Below are 22,549 nucleotides of genomic sequence, written 5' to 3'. Positions count from 1 at the left end.
TCACAGTGCAACACAACCTGCCTTGACAGAGTGCTTGCACAGGGAGATTCACTCTATGCTGGTATGAAAAGCCAGCTTCAGTTGGACAAAACCTTATCAAGCAATCACCTGACAGTAGAGGAAATGCCAAAGCAGGTTCTAACAGACACAAATCTGTACAATGTGCGCATGCCTCCTGTGAGGTGTGGGTATGGTTAACTCTTTCAGAACAACTTCAGTGTCTGTCAAAAGATGTCAGCCATGCTTTAATCATTGTGAGTCCAGAGGTCATTGCAGTTTTCCGCGACAGATCAGGGTGGTATGGAGTCTTCGATTCTCACTCAAGAAGTGCCGCAGGCTTGCCCCACCCTGATGGAACAGCAGTTATGCTGACTTACATCCAGAAAGAAATCTGGGGGCAGTAACTGATAAAACAGCCAAAGCAGTAATAAAAAATGTCTCCAGGATAAATAAACAACGGCGGAAAAAAGCTGTGTGAAAAACAAGTGTACCACCTAAAAACAAAGCTATATCCACGAGACTGAGAAGCATTACAAAAATGAAAAAAACAAATATGCCAGCTGTTCAGAATTTAGGATGAAAACATTGCAGGCTATGAAAACTAAATACCAAGACCCAGCATTCAGGCTGCATCACATACGGCGCTGTACCCAGCACAAAAGAGACAAGTTAGCTACAAATGCTACACTTTACGTTCATCACAAGCTGCAGTGTGCACTCAGAATAAAAAAGAAATACAGAGAGATTGTAAATCACAGTCAGCAAACTCCACAGCCCCAATCTGTGATCAACAGTGTGATGCAAGCTGCCATATCTTCATTCTCTGAGAGAATTCGCCATGGACCCACCTATGTCTGTACAGTGTGTCACAGGACTCTGTTTCCTAATCAAGTTAAGCATTGCAACAGGTCAAAATATGCCAAAAACAGACATGTTGTAGATGCTTGCTTAACAGCATTCACTGGCACTGCGGCTATCAACATCTCTGGGAAAACCCTGCATTCCATGCTTAAACTACCAAGAAGTTTGAAACCACCATATCAAGGACTTGGAAATGCATTAGATGAAGTGAGAGCAATATGGTAATACAATTGGGTGCCTAGTAAGACTTGAACATTCACTAGCTGGTGGACAAAAACTTAATTTTGAACCCTGTATATGTGTCAAAACAATAAGCACATCGTATAACCTTCTCCACAGTACAGTTCAGATAAACAAACATATAACATATCTATACTAATAATTTTCTGTCACTTGCATAGAACAAATTTATTTAAATTAGAAATGTATAAGAACTATGAGAATTATGATACACTATGATCCTAAATTTAATGCCAGCGAGTGATCAGCAATTATAGAGTATTAAGATACTTTATACCTTATGTCGATTATGTTGATAGTGTTCATGCAACCCAGTCTCACGGCAGTTCGTGATAAGGTCACGTAATTTAATCTATTGATTTGTGTACACAACATGTTTATTTCGTGTTTTTCGTGATATCAGCACGTTTTTTAAACTAATGTATTTCAATGGGAAGCATATTTCGTGATCACAGCACGATTCTTTCAGTCCGGCTGCAGCAGAAAAGCTGTATACAGCTTTGCTATTATTGATATGTTTAGCCCAATAACCACTGTTTTAATCAACATTTATTCACGAGATCTTATCATGGTTTATATGTATTTCTTTTAATGTCATTATTTCGGTCTTATTGCCAGGGAACATGGATTGCTTTGTTGTGTATTGATATTTTTAAAACTATAACGCTACATCTATCAACATTTATTTAGACGTTATCATGGTGTGCATTTCTTTATTTTAATAATATTATTTTGGTCTTATTACCGGTGAAATATCACAGTATGCTGTAAGACAGAATACAGGCCGAGCGGGGCACATTCTAAGCCCATTAGCCACAATGCAATGCGGGCATTCATATCAGAGAATCGGACAGCGATCAGCGGGTCTTTAATGCACAATGTACATATTTAATCAGTGGTTTTGTCACCAGCAACAACACGTTGCTCAGTTTTGTTCCAGTTATCCACTGTAATAACGTTTCAAAAAATCAGTTGAATAGTCCGGAAGTGACGTAGTAATTACCGCTCCGCGTCTGTGAAAGATTGCTGCACGTTGTACGTGAGAATTTATACAATAAAAATACCAATAAGGAAAAAATAGTGTTTTATGCTAAGCACTTTGATTTGCCTTGTCGCAGAAAAATACTAGGCCTATATAAAAAACCTACAGTTCATTGTGTTTAGAAATACAGCAAAATACTATCCTCAAATACAACGTTAGACAAAAACATAAATATTACGAATATTATGTATTTGTATCTTTCCTATCTGGCGAGCGGTACGTACTACGTCACTTTCGGAGTATTCAGCTGATTTTTTTAAACGTTATTACAGGACATAACTTACTGGAACAAAACTGAGCAACGTGTTGTTGACAAAACCACTGATTAAATATGTACATTAAAGCGATACTGGCGTTAAAGACCAGCTGATCGCTGTCCAATTCTCTGATATGAATGCCCGCATTGCATTGTGGGATATCGGCTTTGAATGCGCCCCGCTCAGCCTGTGTTCTGTCTTACAGCATACTGTAGCCTAATATTTCACCGGTAATAAGACCGAAATAATTTTATTAAAATAAAGAAATGCATACCATGATAACATCTAAATAAATGTTGATAGATGTAGCGTTATAGTTTTAAAAATATCAATAAACAACAAAGCAATCCATCTTCCGTGGCAATAAGACCGAAATAATGACATTAAAAGAAATACATACAAACCATGATAAGATCTTGTGAATAAATGTTGATTAAAACAGCGGTTATTGGGCTAAAAACACCAATAATAGCAAAGCTGTATACAGCTTCTCTGCTGCAGCCCGACTGAAAGAATCGTGCTGTGATCACGAAAGATGCTTCCCATTGAAATACATTAGTTTAAAAAACGTATTGATATCAGGAAAAACATGAAAATAAACGTGCCGTGTACACGAATCAATAGATTAAATTACGTGACCACATCACGAACTTCCGTGAGACTGGGTAGGTTCATGATGCATTATAGACACAGGCTTCATAGAAAGTGTTAGGTTTTTTTTTTTTTTTACTATATTTTAGTTTTTTTTCTGAATGTAGACATGGTTAATTTTCTTTTTGGCTTGGCGTCCTTTATATGTTTTGAACTATTGTAGAGCCTTTGTTTAGGCCTTAACTAAAGGACAACAAATATGATCAAGTTAATAAAATAAATAAGTGTGCATTTGACTTCTGAGGAAACTTACTACAGACAGCCAGATAAGTACTTACTTTGCTTGGGTTCTGCTGCTTTTTCTGCTTTTTCTACTTCTGCTGTGTGTTTGCTGGATTTGCTGTGTTTTTTGGCAATAATTTAGTGGTTTACTTAAAGTGACTGAAACTGCTTAGTTTCAATCTAGCTAAGTGTAAAGTGTGTAGTTTTAACGACTGTGTAGGTGCTTTGTTGAGTGATTAGCTGGGTGGGGCCTCCTCACCTGCAGCCAACACCAATCACCTCCTTGTATTTAATATTGGCATTTGCGTGAAGCGGCAGCTTCAGCGGCAGACTCATCGGATCAAGACTCGGAGAACAAAGACAAAGGAGTCTACGCGGGAGGCTAAGTGGGAAGTTAAGTGGGCTTGATATCTTCTTGATATCTCATACCTTACTTACACCGCTCGGTGTCTTTATCCGGAAATGTGCTGCTTCTCCATTCCTGTCCGCGTATCCTGTCGGAGATACTACAAACTTTGCATAACTTCGCAACATTTCCGCAATCCGACCTCTCTTACCTACCCCACCCGCTCCACACACACCCATCACCTTGCAGGTGGCCTGTGGAACTGCCAGTCTGCCACTCGCAAGACTGAGTTCATCTCTGGCTTTGCCAGCCTGCAATCCCTTGACTTCCTTGCTCTCACTGAGACCTGGATTACACCGACTAACACATCCACCCCTGCTGCTCTCTCTTCTGTCTACTCTTTCACCCAGACCTACTGAGGCGGGGGTACAGGCCTACTTATTAACCCCAAGTGGAGATTTTCTCTCTACCCACTGCCACAGTTCACTCCACTCTCTTTTGAACTTCATGCTGTTACCATAACGCATCCGGTACAACTAGTCATTATTATCTACCGCCCACCAGATCCTCTGGGAGAGTTTTTGGAGGACCTGGATGTCCTTCTTTCAAACATCCCTGAAACTGGCCCTCCGTTGATACTTCTGGGTGACTTCAACATCCAGACAGAGAAGTCAGCTGCCTTTCTACACCTTCTCTCTTCTTTTGCCCTCTCACTCTCTCCTTCCCCACCCACTCACAAAGCTGACAACCACCTAGATCTCATATTCACCAGAAACTGCTCTACAACCAACCTCACTGTTACTCCACTCCATACCTCAGACCATTTCTTCATCTCTTACTCTCTCCCACTCTCCCAAGCTCACAACCATATTGCAAGAGACACTATACCTGTCCGCCGTAATATTCGTTCACTCTCGCCTTCTTCTCTGGCGTCATGTACTTTATCAACCCTCCCTCCATCTGACTCTTTCTTACTCATGCCTCCCAACGCTGCCACAGACACTCTCCTCTCTACTCTATCCTCCTCTCTTGACTCTCTCTGCCCTCTTACTTCACGGCAGGCTCGCAAGTCCTCCCCAGCTCCGTAGTTATCTGACTCAGTGCGTGCTGAAAGATCAACTATATGGGCAGCGGAAAGGAAATGGCGGAAATCTAAACACCCACATGATCTGCTTACCTATCAGTCTCTTTTTTTTTCCTTCGCTGCCTCTATTTCAGCAGCAAAAAGCTCTTTTTATCAAACCAAAATTGAATCTTCTTTCTCCAACCCCAAAAAACTTTTTTCCATCTTCTCTAACCTCCTCGATTCCCCCAGTCCACCTCCTCCCTTGTCCCTCTTACCAACCCACTTTGTCAACTACTTTGTAAAAAAGATAGATTACATACGCTCGTATATCACATAGCCTCTCTCTCCTCCATCGTCATCCTTCTGGACCTTTCTGCTGCAGGATCTGGGTGTCTCAGGCTCTGTGCTCTCTTTGCTCAAATCTTACCTGGCAGACCTAACCTACCGGGTAACTTGGAGAGGATCTACCTCAGAACCTTGCCCACTCAAAACTGGGGTTCCTCAGGGATCAGTCCTGGGTCCCCTCCTCTTCTCTCTGTACACCAACTCTCTCAGCTCTGTCATTCAGTCGCACGGCTTTTCTTATCACAGCTACGCAGATGACACCCAACTAATTCTCTCCTCTCCGGAGTCTGAAACTCAAGTAGCAGCACGTATCTCGGCCTGTCTGACTGATAGCTCTTCTTGGATGTCCACACACCATCTGAAACTCAACCTTGACAAGACTGAGCTCCTTTTTCTTCCAGCGAAAGGCTCTCCTACCCAGGACCTGACTATAACAATTGACAACTCTGTGGTAGTCCCCACCCAGACTGCTAGAAACCTGGGTGCGACACTTGACGACCAACTAACCTTCACTGCCAACATCGCTGCAACTACCCGATCATGTAGATACATGCTGCATAACATCAGAAGGATACGTCCCCTTCTAATGCAGAAGGCGGCTCAGGTTCTGGTTCAGGTGCTAGTCATCTCACGTCTAGACTACTGCAACTCCCTCCTGATTGGCCTGCCTGCATGTGCCGTCTGGCCCCTGCAGCTCATTCAGAATGCAGCAGCTCAACTTGTCTTCAACCTCCCCAAGTTCTCTCACACTACACCGCTCCTCCGCTCTCTTCACTGGTTACCAATTGCTGCCCACATCCGCTTCAAGACACTAGTACTTGCATACAGGGCCACGAACGGATCAGCCCCGGCATACATCCAGGACATGGTCAAACCCTATACCCCAACCCGCCAGCTCGAAATCCCGACTGTCCTGGCTCCTAAATGGTGGAATGAGCTCCCTATTGACATCAGGATGGCCGAAAACCTCTGCACCTGTGAAGGCTTAAAACACATCGCTTTCGACTATACCTCGGATAATGAAGGGGAAAGTTTTTTTTTTTTTTTTTAATTGTGTGTGTGTGTGTATGTATGTATGTATGTGTATATATATATATGAGTCGCCTAAATTACATGTAATGTAAATCAAGGTAAAGAACACAAAGCAGAGGAGAGCAGAAGCAGTTCTGTTGAGGACAAGGCTGGGCTGCAGTTCCAGTGGGATAGAGATAGGGACAGCAGTCTGAGCGAGGAAGATGCCCCCCAAAAGACAATATTGAGGTAAATGCTAGGTTAATATTTTTTTTTAGTAATCACACTCTTTATTTCACACGTCATTAATGTATCATTAAACACAATTTCAGAAGGTACAATGATCATATGTAAGCCGTGTGAAATGGGGAACCCCAAATAAGCTACGAAAAGCTTTTCGGAGGGTATAAGTATATATAAGTATAGGTATAGTATTCTCTCTCTCTCAGTGACAGTGTGACATGTATGTCAATACAGCTACTGCTATTAATACTTAGCTAGTGTTATTTGGATGTGCACTAAGTAGTGGGCACACTGTCACAATTTCTTGCGGAATTTTCTACTTAGAATTTACTTTTTGTTTCATATTGCTTAATAACTTTTGTATTTATATTTGCCATCCAAATAGATTTATAAAATGATATAAACCCATCCTAATGTTGTGTTAATGTACATATAACTGTTTATTGTGTTTTGTCTGATGCTTTGGCAACATTGTTATTGAAACGTTCATGCCAATAAAGCCCCTTGAATTGAGAGACAGACAGAGAATGCAAAAAACTAATTTAGAATTTAGAATGGTGTGATGTTGCCTACAGATGAAGCCATCTACATTTTCCCCTCCAAGCCAGAGGCCAGCCGGCTGGCAGCAAGTTGCCTCCCAATCTCCAGCTCACTTCCAGTCCCCCCCTATCCATGGTATTGAAAGGGGGATTATTGCATGTTTTGTTTTGTTCTGCAAATCCCCCCCTGCTTTTTTAAAGTCAGCTGTTGAGTGGATAGAGTCTGGCCTGATACCTTTGGATTACATTTAGAGTCAGAAGACAAAATCTACTTGAAATTTAATCACCTTGAAAAGTGTTTGGAAACATTTGAGGACAAATATATCATCCCCTATCTCAGATAATGAAAGTGAAAATAACATGGAGTCAGCGCCTGCACCATTTTAGGTACAAAAGCTTGACCTACTCTCCTACTCTAGCAAGTCTGTACGCTACCTTGTTTTAGGCTTTATTGGAGAAGGATGTTTCGGCAAAGTTGCCATATTTGTCAACAACATCCAAGACTACAGCCATCAAGATCCACAAAAAGAGTGAATATCACATCATTCAATAAGAAGTGGCCCTTGACCTAGAGAAAAAAAACTTGGTGAGATTCATAGACAATTTCATGTTCCAAGACGTGTCTTGCCTCGCTTTCGAGATGTTGGACAGGAGCATTTGGGACTTGGTGAAGCAGTGACAGAGACAATGGTGCCCGTACCATTGTCTCTTCATGAAATATGCCCCATCACACATCAGCTACTTGTAGCATTTGAAGCTTTGAAGGGTATCTAAGGGACAACGTTAAGGTTGTCAACCACCAGGATGAGCCCTTCAGGGTTAAATTAATCGTCTTTGGTTTGGCACTACCAGCCTCCAAAGTAAAGGTTAGAATGACATTGCAAGCGTGTGCGTACAGAGCTTCAGAGGTGACCATGGGCCTCGCCATATCTGAAGCCATCGACATATGGGGACTGGGATGTGTCATAGCATTCCTTTATTTTGGCAACAACCTCTTCTCTGGACAATCGACAGACCACATGATGAAAGCTGTTTGCCATCTACTCTGTTCAGCCGGAAGTCCACCTGCTTAGTGCTGGGAGTACAAGAAGGCAACTGGTGTCCAGCCCCAAAATTCAGAGTGGATTTTTAACGCTGTTGGAAATTTGGATTAATCAATAGAGTGCTACGCAGAGGAAGATGACTATATTGAGTATGAAAACGGTTACTCGATCCGGATGCTCAGACAATAATCATACCTGGGCACACCCTAAAACATTATTTTGTTATGATGGTTCACCTGCAAGAGGACATGGGCACCAACTATTATGCAGAAGATGCCTTTGAGTTGATGACTGTCTCCCCTTTAAATGATTCAGATGAATTGGATGATTCTCCCAGTGACTCAGAAACTGACAGAGAGTCAACTGACTCAAGTGGAGTCACGATCACCAATAGCTCCAGTTATGAAGACACAGACCCTACTGCATGCAACTATGATCCTCAGTACACAGCTTTCAGGACTCTTTTACAGAGAGAGCCATCTTGGACTTCCAGTGCTGCTAAAGATTCATACATTGACATTTCCAGTTATGAAGAACAGGGCCCACATGAATGTAGCTTTGCTGATTTGTCTGTTATCAATTCCATTCAGACATTATTATTTCTCATTGTGATTGACATTGATAACAGACAAATCACAAAGCTAAGGGAGGCACAGTGGTGCAGTGGTTAGTGTTGTGTATGGTCACGTGAGTATCAGAAGTGTAGAGGGTTTCAGAGCATGCAGACTTTAAAGTGCTCATATTATGCTCATTTTCAGGTTCATACTTGTATTTAGAGGTTATATCAAAATAGGTTTACATGGTTTAATTTTCAAAAAACATATTTGTACTACACATTGCTGCAGCTCCTCTTTTCACCCTGTGTGTTGAGCTCTCTGTTTTAGCTACCGGGTGAGGAATCTCACTTATGTTCCATCTTTGTTGGGAGTCGCACATGCGCAGTAGCTAGGTAAGCACTGCTAGCTAGTCAGAAGCAGAGTATGAGGGCATGCCACACTAGCAGCTAGGCGAGCATTATAATGTGTGTTACAAAGTGACGCATGTTCGTCACGGAAGTAAAAGCTGGACTACAATAGAGCTGTTTGGAGCAGTTTGTGAACAGTGTTTTCTGTTGGAGATGGCAAATCCCTTTGGGGTGGACTTTGGGCTTTTTAACTTTGTAAACCTATAACATGCACAAAAAAGATATATAACATAATAAAAAAGCCTAAAAGCATAATATGAGCAGAATCAGAATCACTTTATTCGCCAAATGCATCAACAGACACACAGGAATTTGACATGGCAATCAGTAACACAGAAGCTCGATAAACAAACAGTATGTGCATATAGCTGCATAAAACATGCTTAAAACAATTATTTTAAGCACTTTAAGAAGAGGCTGTACAGAGTATATTTTGTAACTTAATCACTAGTTATTATATTAAACCCAGCTTAGATGTTTATAAGGGCATACAAAATGTATTATTTTAATAAGAATTTGTATTTTCTTAAGTTATTTTAAAAAAGTATTGCAAAGTTTTATCATGCTTGTTTAACATTGTATGTTTCAAAATGTTTGTATATTGTGCATTTTCCTTGATAATAAAGCAAGCAGACTCATTATACCATTATATTGCAATCGCAGTATTGTAAATTGCAACCGCAATAAGACTTTTTCTCCAAATCGTGCAGCCCTAGAAAAAAGATGGGCCATCATCGTTAGGGCCATAAATGTTTGCTAATGTGTATGTTGTTTGGCTGATTGATTGCATTGACAATAATATATCTTCCATCTGAATTTATGCTGGATGAGTTATGAGTGAATTGGATGTGTTTATTTACTAAGATTGAGACACATACTTGTTTGCTGTTAAATGTTGATGAATATATTTCGTCGATTGTTTAAATTTAAGATATATATCAGCCTTTCATTTTATGAGATTGATAACTTTGATTCTTTTAGCTTGTGTGCGGAAACTACATACATTCCATGTTATGATGTTAAAGGTGCAATATGTAATACTGACAGCTAGTGTTTAAAATAGTTACTGCAGTACAAATTCAAAATACTGGAGAGAGTCGTCTCCCCTGCCCCCCTCCTCCCAACAATGTTGCTAGACAATTGTCTCACATAGCCAGACATTACTCCACAGCACAGCGGAGTAGCTAACGTTAGATGCTGGCTATATTGACAGTCATGAAAGCCCGTGCTCACGTGGAGCTCTGTACCCAACTGACAGACACACTTTTCCGGCTTAGAATTGCCGTATGAACTGCTAAAAATCCCACAACCTCGCCATCCTCTCCACACGCCAGACAGACACATTTCCTCGGCTTAGAATTACGACAGGAACCGCTAAAAACACCACTACCTTGCCGTCCTTTTCCACCCGACTGAACACACTTTATTGGCTTAGAATTACGGCAACAATCGCTAAACACACTGCAAACTCAAGGTCCTCTCTTTCCGATTTACAGCCCCCCTCTCTTGGCTTCAAATAACTCACCATTGTCGGCTACAGCCGCTGAACAGGCTACACGTTGTAAACAGCCGTTGCCCGCTTGCCTGGTCATCCGGTAACATTAGCTAGCAGTTAGCAGGGTTAGCATGGCGGCGTTAGCCAGGACCAGTCGGGATCACTTCACTGGCTGTGTCTCAATTGTTTTTGCGAGTAACCAACTCGGGTACTCTAGCTATATATTTCAATGTGAGTAGCTACACAAATGTTGAAATGACATAAAATGCCCGTCCCTAGTAGCTGTGATAAATTAGCCTGAAGCTAATGCTTACCTGTTCTGGAAGATATTAGCCAACTCTGCGTCCTTTTGGGGTCTAAGCTGTCTCCATCTTTCAAATACATCTCCAATATTTACCCAGACGGGTTTGTTACGTCTGTGGTCACGCAACTATTAGAAACATGCCGTTTTTTTTGTCGGGTAAAATCAATCTCCGTTGATCTTGTTTGTTTGTTTGTTTGCTGCTTTTATGGCTGTACTATACGGTGGCTGACAGGGGCAAACGCCCTGCAACTTAAGAAAACACACGCAAATAGACAAAACACAAGCAAATTAAGAAAACAACTTCATTAATTTGACAACACATGTGCAGCATTCAGCAAACGCACTGCAAATACCACAACACAACCAAATACATAAACGCACTGCAAATAAAAAACGATGCAGAAAGAAAAGCACGCAAACCCCGAAAAAAGAAGCGATGCAAAAAGAAAAACTTAATTAATTTCACAACACATGCGCGGCATTCAGCAAACGCACTGCAAATACACACAGCACAACCAAATAGATAAACGCGCTGCAAATATGAAATGATGCAAAAAGAAAAGCACACAAACCCAGAAAACAAATGCAACAAAAAAAACGCAGCATCCAGATTACACAAAGGAAGTTCTCCAGGCCTCTAGAGGGAGCAGCTTCGACCTCACGGGGAGAGAGAGAGAGAGAGAGAGAGAGAGAGAGAGAGAGAGAAACTGCATAGACTGTAAATATTAAATCTATGTTTGAGATATGTTTGAGATATGTTTTCTCTCGTTTGGTGGGTGTGTCTCGGCTCAGGTCACAGGTGATACTCAATCAGCAGAGACGTGTCTGTAAACTCATGGTGACAAAACATTTAAAACTGCATCAGCGTTTAACGTTGACGTTTGTTTAAGCCACATGAGAGGGTTTAATTTCGAGGTCTGAAATCACTGAAGTGTAGGCCTCCTCAAGTGTAATATTGTGATTATACAACAACGGTTACCAACAAAATAAGTGATCAATCTGTATTCATATTGTGGAGCAATTCGCTCTTGAAATACAAAAAACAGACTTCTAGTCCCTCCCTGTTAGTAAACCAGCCAATTTACCGTGGGATTTATCAAACTGAATAAATCCCGCCTGCACACATAAACACAAAACTGCTTTGCTAACTCCATTGTGTTGTAAGTAAGACATCTGCTGAAAAAGTTATTGTATTCATTAGCGTGATTGCCGTACTGTTTAGTTCACAAACATCCAACACACCAAAGTGCAAACACATAGCGGAACAGACGCAAGCTTTTATTTTGAAAAGCCGAAGCTCGGGGATGGCACCAGCCGGGAGGGCATGAGACGGGAGCATAGACTGTATATTAATAATATATTTTGTTATTAATGATAATAATAATAATGTGAATTTAATATCGGTTAATAACGGTTGAAAAGCAAGCTGTTCCACTAGCTGCTCCCTCTAGAGGCCTGGAGAACTTCCGTTGTGTAATCTGGATGCTGCGTTTTTTTTGTTGCATTTGTTTTCTGGGTTTGTGTGCTTTTCTTTTTGCATCGTTTCATAAGTTTATCTACTTGGTTGTGTTGTGTGTATATGCAGTGCGTTTATGTATTTGGTTGTGTGTATTTGCAGTGCGTTTGCTGAATGCCGCGCATGTGTTGTAAAATTAATTAAGTTGTTTTTCTTTTTGCATCGCTTCTTTTTTCGGGGTTTGCGTGCTTTTCTTTTTGCAACATTTTTCATTTGCAGTGCATTTATGTATTTGGCCGTGTTGCCTGTTGCTAATCTGCCTCCTGTTCTCCTGTCTGCAGTTTTTGTCACCTGGGATATTCACTACATCACCGCCTGGCTGTCTGCTTCACCAGCATTATCAGATCCTCACTAACCCTCCAGCCGGCTCGCTTCCACCCACTGCCCCACCATCTGGACTCGCCTGTTTCCACGCTCAATATCCAAATAAATACTCACCTTGTTCATTATACTTATCTTGTCCTGGTTTGCTTTTGGGTTCCTGTTCTAGTGAATCGTGACAACAGGAGAAGCTCGCAGGCAGTTTGGACTTACATTAGCTATTTAAGTTTAATTACTAATGTTAACTAGCATTTTAGTTAGCAAGAATTAGCCTGTGTCCATGTTATCTCCTTACATATACCTACACTCTCCATCTCTGCAAGATTGGGAATGATTGAGATTTCTCTTGGCTTACCAGAAGACTTACAACTTTCAGACAGGTTGCTCACGTCACATTTAGGTCGTCTCTCTGCGCAGTAACGCTCAGCGCTCACCGGAAGAGTGCTTCTAATATCCTTCACTGTTCTCCGTCCAGAGCAACGGGATCTGTTGGTCCATTATATACTGTCTATGGCTAGTACGCATGTCCATCGTGACGTCATGGGCCAGTCAACGCGGAAGATCCAAGCTCCATGATTGCTTAATGCGCTTTTGAGCACTCTCATTGGAATGAACGGGGCTTCCCGCCGAACACTGTATCCAGTTCTCTTAATACATCCATGACTCCAGCAGAGACGGTTTAGAACCGAGACCAGAGACGGTTTAGAACCGAGACACCCCAACTCAGAGTAGTTTCCTGTATCTGTGTCACATGGGCTCTGCCACTGCCACACCTTTTTAGGAGACTAGCGGCAGGTCCGAGTGTATTGATTCCAATGGGAGAAGTGAATGTGAACACAGATTATGAGTGATCCTTTCACCCCGTAGTCACCTAAGTATATATTGGTTCCATTTCACACAAGCCACATATCTCCAGAACATTCTGACACTAAAAGGCATTTTTTAGACGGACACATCAGGAGAAAATTAACTTTGTTTGAGACCTGTTTTCTGTCTCAGGAACGTTCATTAACGCCCTAACCAAACTAATCTCTGTGATGCTAAATATGTCTTTTAGCTCTGTAAATATCTTACGTTAGCAAAAGAACATATTAATAAATTATTCAAATATAACTTTTCATCCATCTACACAAAGTTCACTACACATTCAAATGAGGCCACGCCCCTTCAGGAGACAGGAAGTGTGTACCAATTCATACCATTGGTGCTGCTTAATATGCACTTTAGTATAAAGGATCTTTGACTCCAGTTGTGTTTCACTAGCTAGTTGGAGCTGGAGCTACTGCAACGGAGTATATAGCAGTGAAAAATCACCAACAAAGGCTTCCAAACCAAATATTACACAACCGGACATGTCCCAGCAGTAAAGTGACTGGAAGAAATGGTCCAGCATTGGCCGCCAAGATTACAGCTATGTCGCGTTAGCATGCAGCTACTTAATAGTTAGCAGTATGCTAACGTTAGATTGTAGTGGAACGAAGCAGCACTTTCTACCGTCAAAAATTGTTTTTCAGCAGTAATGCGACCCGGAATTGGGGAGAATTTAACAACATTGGCAGCCCAGATGACATTGTTTACTGCCGTTAGCCATTAATAGTATATAATTTATTACATGGCTTGGTTGAATTCTAAGACATTCTGCGGTCTGTTATTTTCTTGATAACAGACCGTTGTTAAGTATAACACACCGTTGCCATGGACGCAATTCTGTTCACTCTGGAGGACAGCTATCAATCCGTTGAAAGAAGTCCGGATAATTTATCAGCTGTGGCAAAAAGTGGGGAAACGTGGATTAACTTCTGTCCTCCCATTTAAGCAATGACAGTAGATATGGTGAGCGTCTATCGCTACATCTTTATATATGGTCTATGATCGCTACGCAGTAACTTCAGCCGTAGGGATAACAAAGCTAATTAGTTAGCTTACATTGCAACATATTTAACTTTACAGGTGTGTCAACTGCAGCACCGTCACATCACTTCACCGTCAACAGAAATGTTCAGTTTAATGTGAATTAGAGCAGCCGATAGCCCGCTACCTCAACGTTTCAGCTAATGTTGTGTCAATTCCTGCAGTGATTTAAAACAGCTGGGTAAAAATATACGGCTACTACCACAGTCCGTAAGGGGGATAAAATGAGTGCCCGGACCGGTGGCTTTTGCCAGAAATGTATTCGTGCATTTGATCACTTGTGGTTTGTAATTCCTGATTTGATTGTAGTGCAGTGTAACAATTTTATGGTACGCAAAGTCCAGGCTACCAGGTATGTCTTTAACTTCTTCGTGTAATGAGACATAAAGATCCAGTTTTTTGTTGATGCTGGCCAGAACGCATACCTCGATATCGGTAGTTTGTAAATCATCTGTGTTCTTTTGTTGGGATTAACTGAGTCCGTGTCCATGTTTGCAGATGATAGTAGTGGTCAATGAATGCGTTGAGATCCGCCAAATCCTCCACTGTTAGAGTATTATATTCCAGGATGTTTGTGGCAGATTTACTTAAGTACAAACTGAATCGAAACATCTTAATAATACTTTAAAGTAAACTTTTTTAGCTTTGGATGTTGCTGCGTTTTTTAGCAGTAGGACGCCACCATGTTGAATCTCGCCTCCGATCTCACATGATCACAGAATTGACATACCTGATTTGCTCGACAATATATAGTTTTAAAGTATTTTATAGTATGAAACATTTTTTTATAAAAAGGTCTTGAGTATTTCCTACAACAAATATACAAAAGAGCAACAAAATCAGAGCGCTGCCTTAACTCTCAAGTAGAGCTGCAACTTCAATAATGACCAAGTCTTAAATAATAGCCAGCACAAAAAATTAAAGCAAATTGCTGATAAAGGTTGAGTAAAAAACATTGAGGAAACAGGAATGGAACTTTTTCTACACATGCCATACTCACCACTCTACTGCTCTGTTTCTTACTTACAACTTAATTGCAATCATTTCAACTTTGCCTTTGTTTCTTCGATCAATGGTAAGCTGGGCTGTATTCGAAACCGCTTACTACATACTACCGAAGAACGCAGCATAGCACATACCCTTAGAAGAATATAGAGGCAGCTTTGTACTTATTTTCCACCCAATTAGAGAAAAGGAATGCATCACTACTTCACTAGTGGGCAAACACAAATCCTTCTTTACAGCACCAACCCAAGTGTCTTCTTACACAGAAACCACACTGTAAGCAACAGTAAATCATTAAAGCCCTTACCTAACATTCCTTTCTCTGCATTGGAGAGACACAGATCCTTTTCTGCAGATGGTAGAACGAACGCTACCACAAAACATTCGACTCCATCAGCCATCAGAGCCAGGCCCAGCACCACAAAGAGCGTCCACTGGAACTTCCCGTGGCCACAGTCCTCCATGATGTCTTCGTATTGTTCAGATAACTCTTCTAGTTCAGAGACTGCACTGCCGGCTGCTCGAGCTTTAGCCCTGGGACACAAAAAAAACAAGAATAATAAGTCATAAAGATGGCAACACTGTAAACAATCTTTGATTCCTTTTACACTGTCCTGAGTATCTTTAATTGAAATATGTTTGTTTCTGGTGTTGTCAGATCAAGGGACTTCAAACCCTTAAACATGAAGATCCTTTTGAAATTTGGGAATGCAGTGCTGTTCATATTTGCAAACAATCGCGGACCGACTGAATGTGTAAGTAGCCAAAAAAAAATAGACATGTGACCACGACTCTGAACTGTTACTGCCATAATTATAACATTCAAGGAGTTAGGCTACTAATAATTTGCACACATTAACAGTTGTATATTTTGGATTAAAAGTGAGAAGAATGGTTTCAGTTAAGAGCAGTGGTTCGTAAATGTATATTTTTAGACATCATTCCAACAGTTCGTGAAATGGTCACGTAATTTAATTTGATTTGTGTACACAAACACGTTTATCTCAGGGTTTTTTTGTAATGGTCAGCATGTTTTCTTTCCGTAATGGTGAGCACATTTTTTATAATACCAACAATTGCATAGCTGTATACAGCGGGACGGGTTGGGTTTAGGAAAAGAAGAACGGGACGGTTGGGTTTAGGAAAACCATAACGGGACGCAGGATAACAACGGCATGGTTGGGTTTAGTAGAAGAAGAACGGGACAGTTGGGTTTAGTAAAAGAAGAACGGGACGGTTGGGTTTTGTAAAAGAAGAAAGCGATGGTTGGGTTTAGTAAAAGAAGAACGGGACGGTTGGGTTTAGGAAACGTGACACGCGGGACACGATCCCCAGTCTCCTGGGTGAAAGTCCTGTGTTGTTTGACCCATCCACCACCCCAACCAACCTATGCAGATTTTCAGGCTACCGTAGTCGCTCTTAATGCTACGTCATCTTCTCATTGAGAATCATGCTGTGATCACGAAAGACGCTTCCCATTGAAATGCATTAGTTTAAAAAACGTGTTGACCATCACAAAAAAAAACAAGATAAACGTGTTTGTGTACATGAATCAAATAACATGACCATTTCACGAACTGCCGTGAGACTGGGTTGATCATTCAGTCCGTTCGCTATTGTCTGCCACCCAATTTCTCGCTGTTTTATTATAGCAAGTTTGCTTCTTCCCAAATATGCTTTGCTTCCTCATATATATGGACATAGAAAAGAAAGACGCTGAAAAATTGGACTCCAAAATCTAGATGAAGATAATCAAGTGATAAACTCAATGCACACTGTAAACATGACCGTAACAGAGTATTCATCAGTTATTTCCCCCTAGCAAAAAATATAAGGTCAAAAACTATTGAGGTGTCCTCTCCATGTTATTTCATGAATGTACTGTACAGTATTACTGGTCCAGTGAACTAAGACTATAATTTGGGAGGATTGTACAGTTAGGATAGGTTTTTATAATTGTATAATCCTCTCAAATTATAGTCCCAGTTTACTGGAGAAAACACAAATTGTGTGCTAAGAATGACAAATAAAATGCACATGGAAGAGTAATATACATGATCCTTTATTGTTAAAGAATAGAAAAATAAATAAATCATCTAAAAAGATCTATTGGTCTCTGACCAGTCAGCCTTTGTTAGAACCACTATAGAAACACACATGTAGTAAAGCTCTTTATATACTGCCCGTCATCACTGACTTCATTTAAAACACATTTGAAACATAATCTGCCTTCTCTAATCATCTCAACAACTGCCATAATATATTCATCAAACTTCTAACAATATAAACAGCAGTCTTCATACGGCAATATAACAGCACCAACGATGAATAATTCGCATGAATAATTTTTAAATTAATGGTCACAATGTTAAAATAATGACAGTATTTAACTGAACAGCAATATGTACCTGTTGTATTTTAATGCAGGCTGATAACAATAGGGTAATAGCACTGCTGAGTGAACAGAAAAGGCTCCAGGATTAATAAATCCTGGGTGTTAGCTGCACAGAATAAATCTCCATGGAAACTTAGGTGCTTCTGCTTTTGTGAAACCGAGTCAAGGCTTAAGTCATCCAGATTAACTGGGAAATCCCATCTTAATCCGCTATCTAGGTTTTGAGAAATAGCCCTCAGGGTCCTCATTTATAAAACTTTGTAGCGGATTTGCGTCAAAAGTCGCGTATGGATGTCAGAATTGGGCATATTGGACCTCTGGAAAGATTTTTACCCATCAGGTCGTGATTATATAATATATAATGATCATAATGTTTACTCAAGGATAGATTGCTTTTTTGTGCTAAAGAGAGATCGCCACAGGATGCGTAGCTGTTATATTGGTTGTATTGATTTATCTGACTATGCACCCCTTGCCTGTACTATATATATTAGGGATATTCCAGGAAAAGCATTATGGAGGCTGAATACAAGTATCCTGAACAACCAACAATTCAAGACTCAAATTACAAAAGAAATAAAAATGTATGAAAAAAAGGAAAATGATACGGGGGCGGTTGATTCAACTATGGTGTGGGATGCTCTGAAAGCCGTTATTAGGGGTAAAGTAATATCATTTTGTACTAATGACAAGAAAGAAAAACAATTCCGATTAATAAATCTTAAAGATTTAAAAGATCTTGAGACACAACTTAAAAGGGAAAAACAAAAACAAATCTGATGATAAGAATAATGAAAATCAGAAATTAAATAATTTTGTTGTAGTCACAGGAAATTGAAAAAAAGACAATATTTAATAAACAGAAATATAACGAGTCTGGCTCAAAATCAACTAAACTTTTGGCAAGGAAGCTACAAAAACAACAACCGGACAACACAATATGTAAAATAAGGGAGCAAACTCAAAAACAATACAGTATAATAGAGACAAAATACAAAAAAACACTTAAGAAGTACTACAAGTTCCTATATACATAACCTTATTCAGCAGGTGAACAAAAAAATGGAGAGTTCCTTAATTCTCTTAATTTACCTGTTCTATCAGAGGAACAAAAACAAATATTAACAGCTACGATGACTGAAACAGATTTAAACAGCGCCATTTCCAGGCTCAAAACAAATAAGTCGCCCGGCCCGGATGGCTTTCCACCCAAGAGGTACAAGGCGTTTTGACTTGAGCTAATGCCAAGCCTTCTCCGGATCTGCAATTTACCTTTTCAGGGTACCAAAATGCCTCCGTCATGGAGCAAAGCAGTGATCTCTATCATCCCCAAGGACGGAAAAGATAAATTAGAATGTGGGTCATTTAAACCAATTTCAGTCTTAAATGTTGAATATAAATTATATACAGTTATCCTTGCCAAAAGATTATTCCCCGGCTTATACATAGCGACCAGACTGGATTTATCCCACAAAGGCAAACATGACCACATCAGAAGAACATAGCACATACTAAACCATATCGAACAAAACAAACTTGAAGCCTTCTTAATTAGTCTGGACACAGAGAAGGCATTTAATTCGGTGAGCTGGCTTTTTCTATATAAAGTCCTCGAAAGATTTGGTATAAATTACGACTCTGTTAGGAGCATCCGTACACTATACAAAAAAACGTCTCTGATTAAAATAAATGGGTACATCACAGAAAATATTATATTAGAGCTAATCGAGACAGGGATGCCCAATCTTACCGTTACTCTTTGCGCTATATATAGAGCCTCTCACACAGTGGGTATGGCAGACTGAAAGCATTAAGGGCATTCACATAAATGGACAGGATCATAAACTGGGATTATATGCAGATATTCTTATCTATTTAGGTGAACCCCTTGACTCATTTTCTCAATTAATGAACCTTCTAGAAACATTCTGGTCTACCATTTAACGAACACTTACATGGTGTAGTGACCACAAATTGGAGTTGGATAGTATCTGGCCATTTTGGGCCAGACCAGAACCGGTCAACGGTCACGGTCACATCTAAATTTTTACAAACCCAACATTTCAAGCTAGGTGGAAAGATGTTGAACTCTCTATTATGAATGATCCTCCAATCCACGAAGTACTGGCCCACACAAGGTTGGGAAGACTTAATGATGAGATGCAAAACCCATGGATTAAAGTCCAACAAAAAAATTGGAATATGTTGAAAGAGGAGTATAAACTGGACAGCAAATAATTCATTGGTGAGCCTATGACCCTGGTTTCCATTCTAACAAAATGGATTATGGATTTAAATCTAGGATCTCAAAAGCAATAACATTTTACCCTCTTACAGTAAAGGTACAACTAAAAGACTTTGAAAGCCTGACGAAAGAATATGGCCTTGAAAAATCAGATTTTTGGTCTGCATTGCAAATACATAACCATTACGAGCATCTATCTAATAAAGCGAAACATATCTGTATGTATGTATGTATGTATGTATATGTGTCCGTGTTTGGGGGGGAAGGTAACCTGCACGTCACACGCAGACGCCACATGCAGAACGCTGTGTTACCACCTTTTCTTCACTTTCCTGGAGCACGAGCGGATAGCTGAAAGGAACATCGTGGCTGTTGTGTGGAATAAGGTTGGCTCAATAAAAGCCATTTGCTAACACTAAATATCAAACAAAAGCCAGACACTATATAGTATTAAGTTGCTGTGAGCTATAGACTACATTCACTTCTAAACAGAGGCAGAACATAGCGTAATCTCAGAGATTATTCCTTCACAGTGCTGTGCAATGCCAGAAAATGCCTGAACCGCACAGACACAGCACACACATTTTTCATCAGACTCACCCTGTGTCGGGTTAATTAAGTCTACTGCTAACTTACAACACTAACAACTTTACCATCGCCAAAATACCCCGCGAATCAAATCCTCTACTTCACCGTTAACCAGGGTGCGAACAACGGGGGAGCTAGGGAGAGCTTGGTTCCCCTTAATAAGACATGGGCTCCTCTGAAAACGTGATTTGTGAAATTTAGGTGATTTGTGTGTCATTTTAACGTGCAATTTCAGTTTTTTGTAATGTGATCATCGTGGATTATTATGTGTAAAATTGCAAAAAGATCATTCATTCATGCAGGACAGCGATTTAAACCTAATTCACTTCAATAAAGATAACTATACATGCTATTCTTGTCATGAGCATCAAAGCGTGGTGGCGCTGCGGTGCAAATTCAACTCATGTTTAGTACATGTTAACTCAAAGATTCGTAGAAAAAATATAAACGTTGGAGGCCATTAATCGGCGCACAAAGTCCTTGAAATCCATTCTGCAGTTAGCATCATATAGCCATGGCAAAAAGAAAACAAGGCAGTTTCATTTATTTTGGTTTTACTAAGAAATTGTGTAGCGATCACGTTAATAGCACGACCGATTCACCTGCTGCACACCTCCCGCCGGGACCTGAATGGAAATTAACACCTCTGCTGAAGTGTTAAATTCGTTAACGATCATACGACACAAGACAACATCACCTCTCTCTCTCTCTCTCTCTCTCTCTCTCTCTCTCTCTCTGCAAACACACACACAAACATTCCGGTTCTGGTGGTTGATTAACGCAGGTGCTGATTAGCTCTCATAACGGCCCAGGTGGGTAGCGCACTGCCATGAGTCCATGACGCTAATGTCTGATAACTCCACATTTTCAATGTGATATTTTGTGATTATATTCTGAATCTGCAACGTTCTTTGTCAGGTAAATCAGTAAGTCAGTAGTAGGCTATACAGTGGAGTTGCATATTAAGTGGTTTGGGGTCCTTCTGTAAGTAACAATACCACAAGCCAAAAATATCGGCCCGTTCCAAACACATTTTCAACGGGCACTGTACTAGTAATATTAAAAATGGAACAGACTTTAGCGATCCCATACTAAAGATATTTATTGGTGCCTACCAGAAAGATTTAAATAAGGGCCTTATATCCAAACTCTATAATGGCCTTCTGACAAAAAACCCCACTCTACAGACAACAAAAAAGAGGGTAACCTCACTATATAACACAAGGTCTGGCTTAATGTATGTATATTTCAGTGAAAATGTACCAACTCCCATATATGGTGGGAGTTTGGTTGGAAATGGCTCATTCGATTTTTTTATCACACTGAAGCAGAAGGTACATATTGATGGGGGAGACACAAAATGTTGGAGGCCAACCACTGGCATATATTTTGGGAGTCACGAGACCTTCGAGACCGAAGTTCTCTAAAAAAAATGTTTAGGAAATGTTGATTTCCATGCGAGACGGTCTGATAAGTATATGTTTGGTATACTGCTGGAAAAAATGCACTCACTAGATGTTGGATGCTTCCTGAAGCCTCCACAATACAGGAGTGGCTAGATATAGTAAATGACATATATGTTATGGAGAGGATAACCTTCTGTCTTCGTCTTCAGAAAAATGTTTTCATTAAATTTAGGACTAAGTGGGTCAAATATATAATGCCCTTACGCCCAGACTTTGTTGAAATTTCCAATAAATGAGTAATGTTTTAATTTACGAAGGACCATGAATAAGTGACTCTTTTGAAAACCTCCCTTTGTTATTTATCATTTTTAATACTATTTTCAAGTTTCTTTAAAGTCCTCCCCAGTCTTACCAACCGTTTTTTATGTAAACACTGCACTGTACAACTTACTTTTTCCAAACTGTAATAAGTTCCTGTTGTTTTGTTTTTAAAAAGAAAAATGGATAGCAGAGAAAATGAAAGATATTGTTCT

General features: G+C 40.2%; 1 protein-coding gene across 2 annotated transcripts in view; it reads right to left on the bottom strand.

Annotated features, from left to right (window-relative positions):
* The window catches only part of LOC116048660 (synaptic vesicle glycoprotein 2B-like), a 112,488-nt gene that overhangs the window by 59,359 nt on the left and 30,580 nt on the right, over nt 1–22,549 (bottom strand). For both annotated transcript variants that reach the window (XM_036003043.1, XM_036003044.1), the window contains exon 4: nt 15,690–15,916. In XM_036003043.1, coding sequence (XP_035858936.1) covers nt 15,690–15,916 — 227 coding nt within the window. The remainder of the gene's footprint in view (nt 1–15,689; nt 15,917–22,549) is intronic.

The sequence above is a fragment of the Sander lucioperca genome, chromosome 7 (assembly GCF_008315115.2).
Source record: "Sander lucioperca isolate FBNREF2018 chromosome 7, SLUC_FBN_1.2, whole genome shotgun sequence".
NCBI classification, from domain to species: Eukaryota; Metazoa; Chordata; class Actinopteri; order Perciformes; family Percidae; genus Sander; species Sander lucioperca.
Note: the sequence above shows the minus strand (reverse complement) of the source record. Positions and strands in the feature narration are given on the sequence as shown.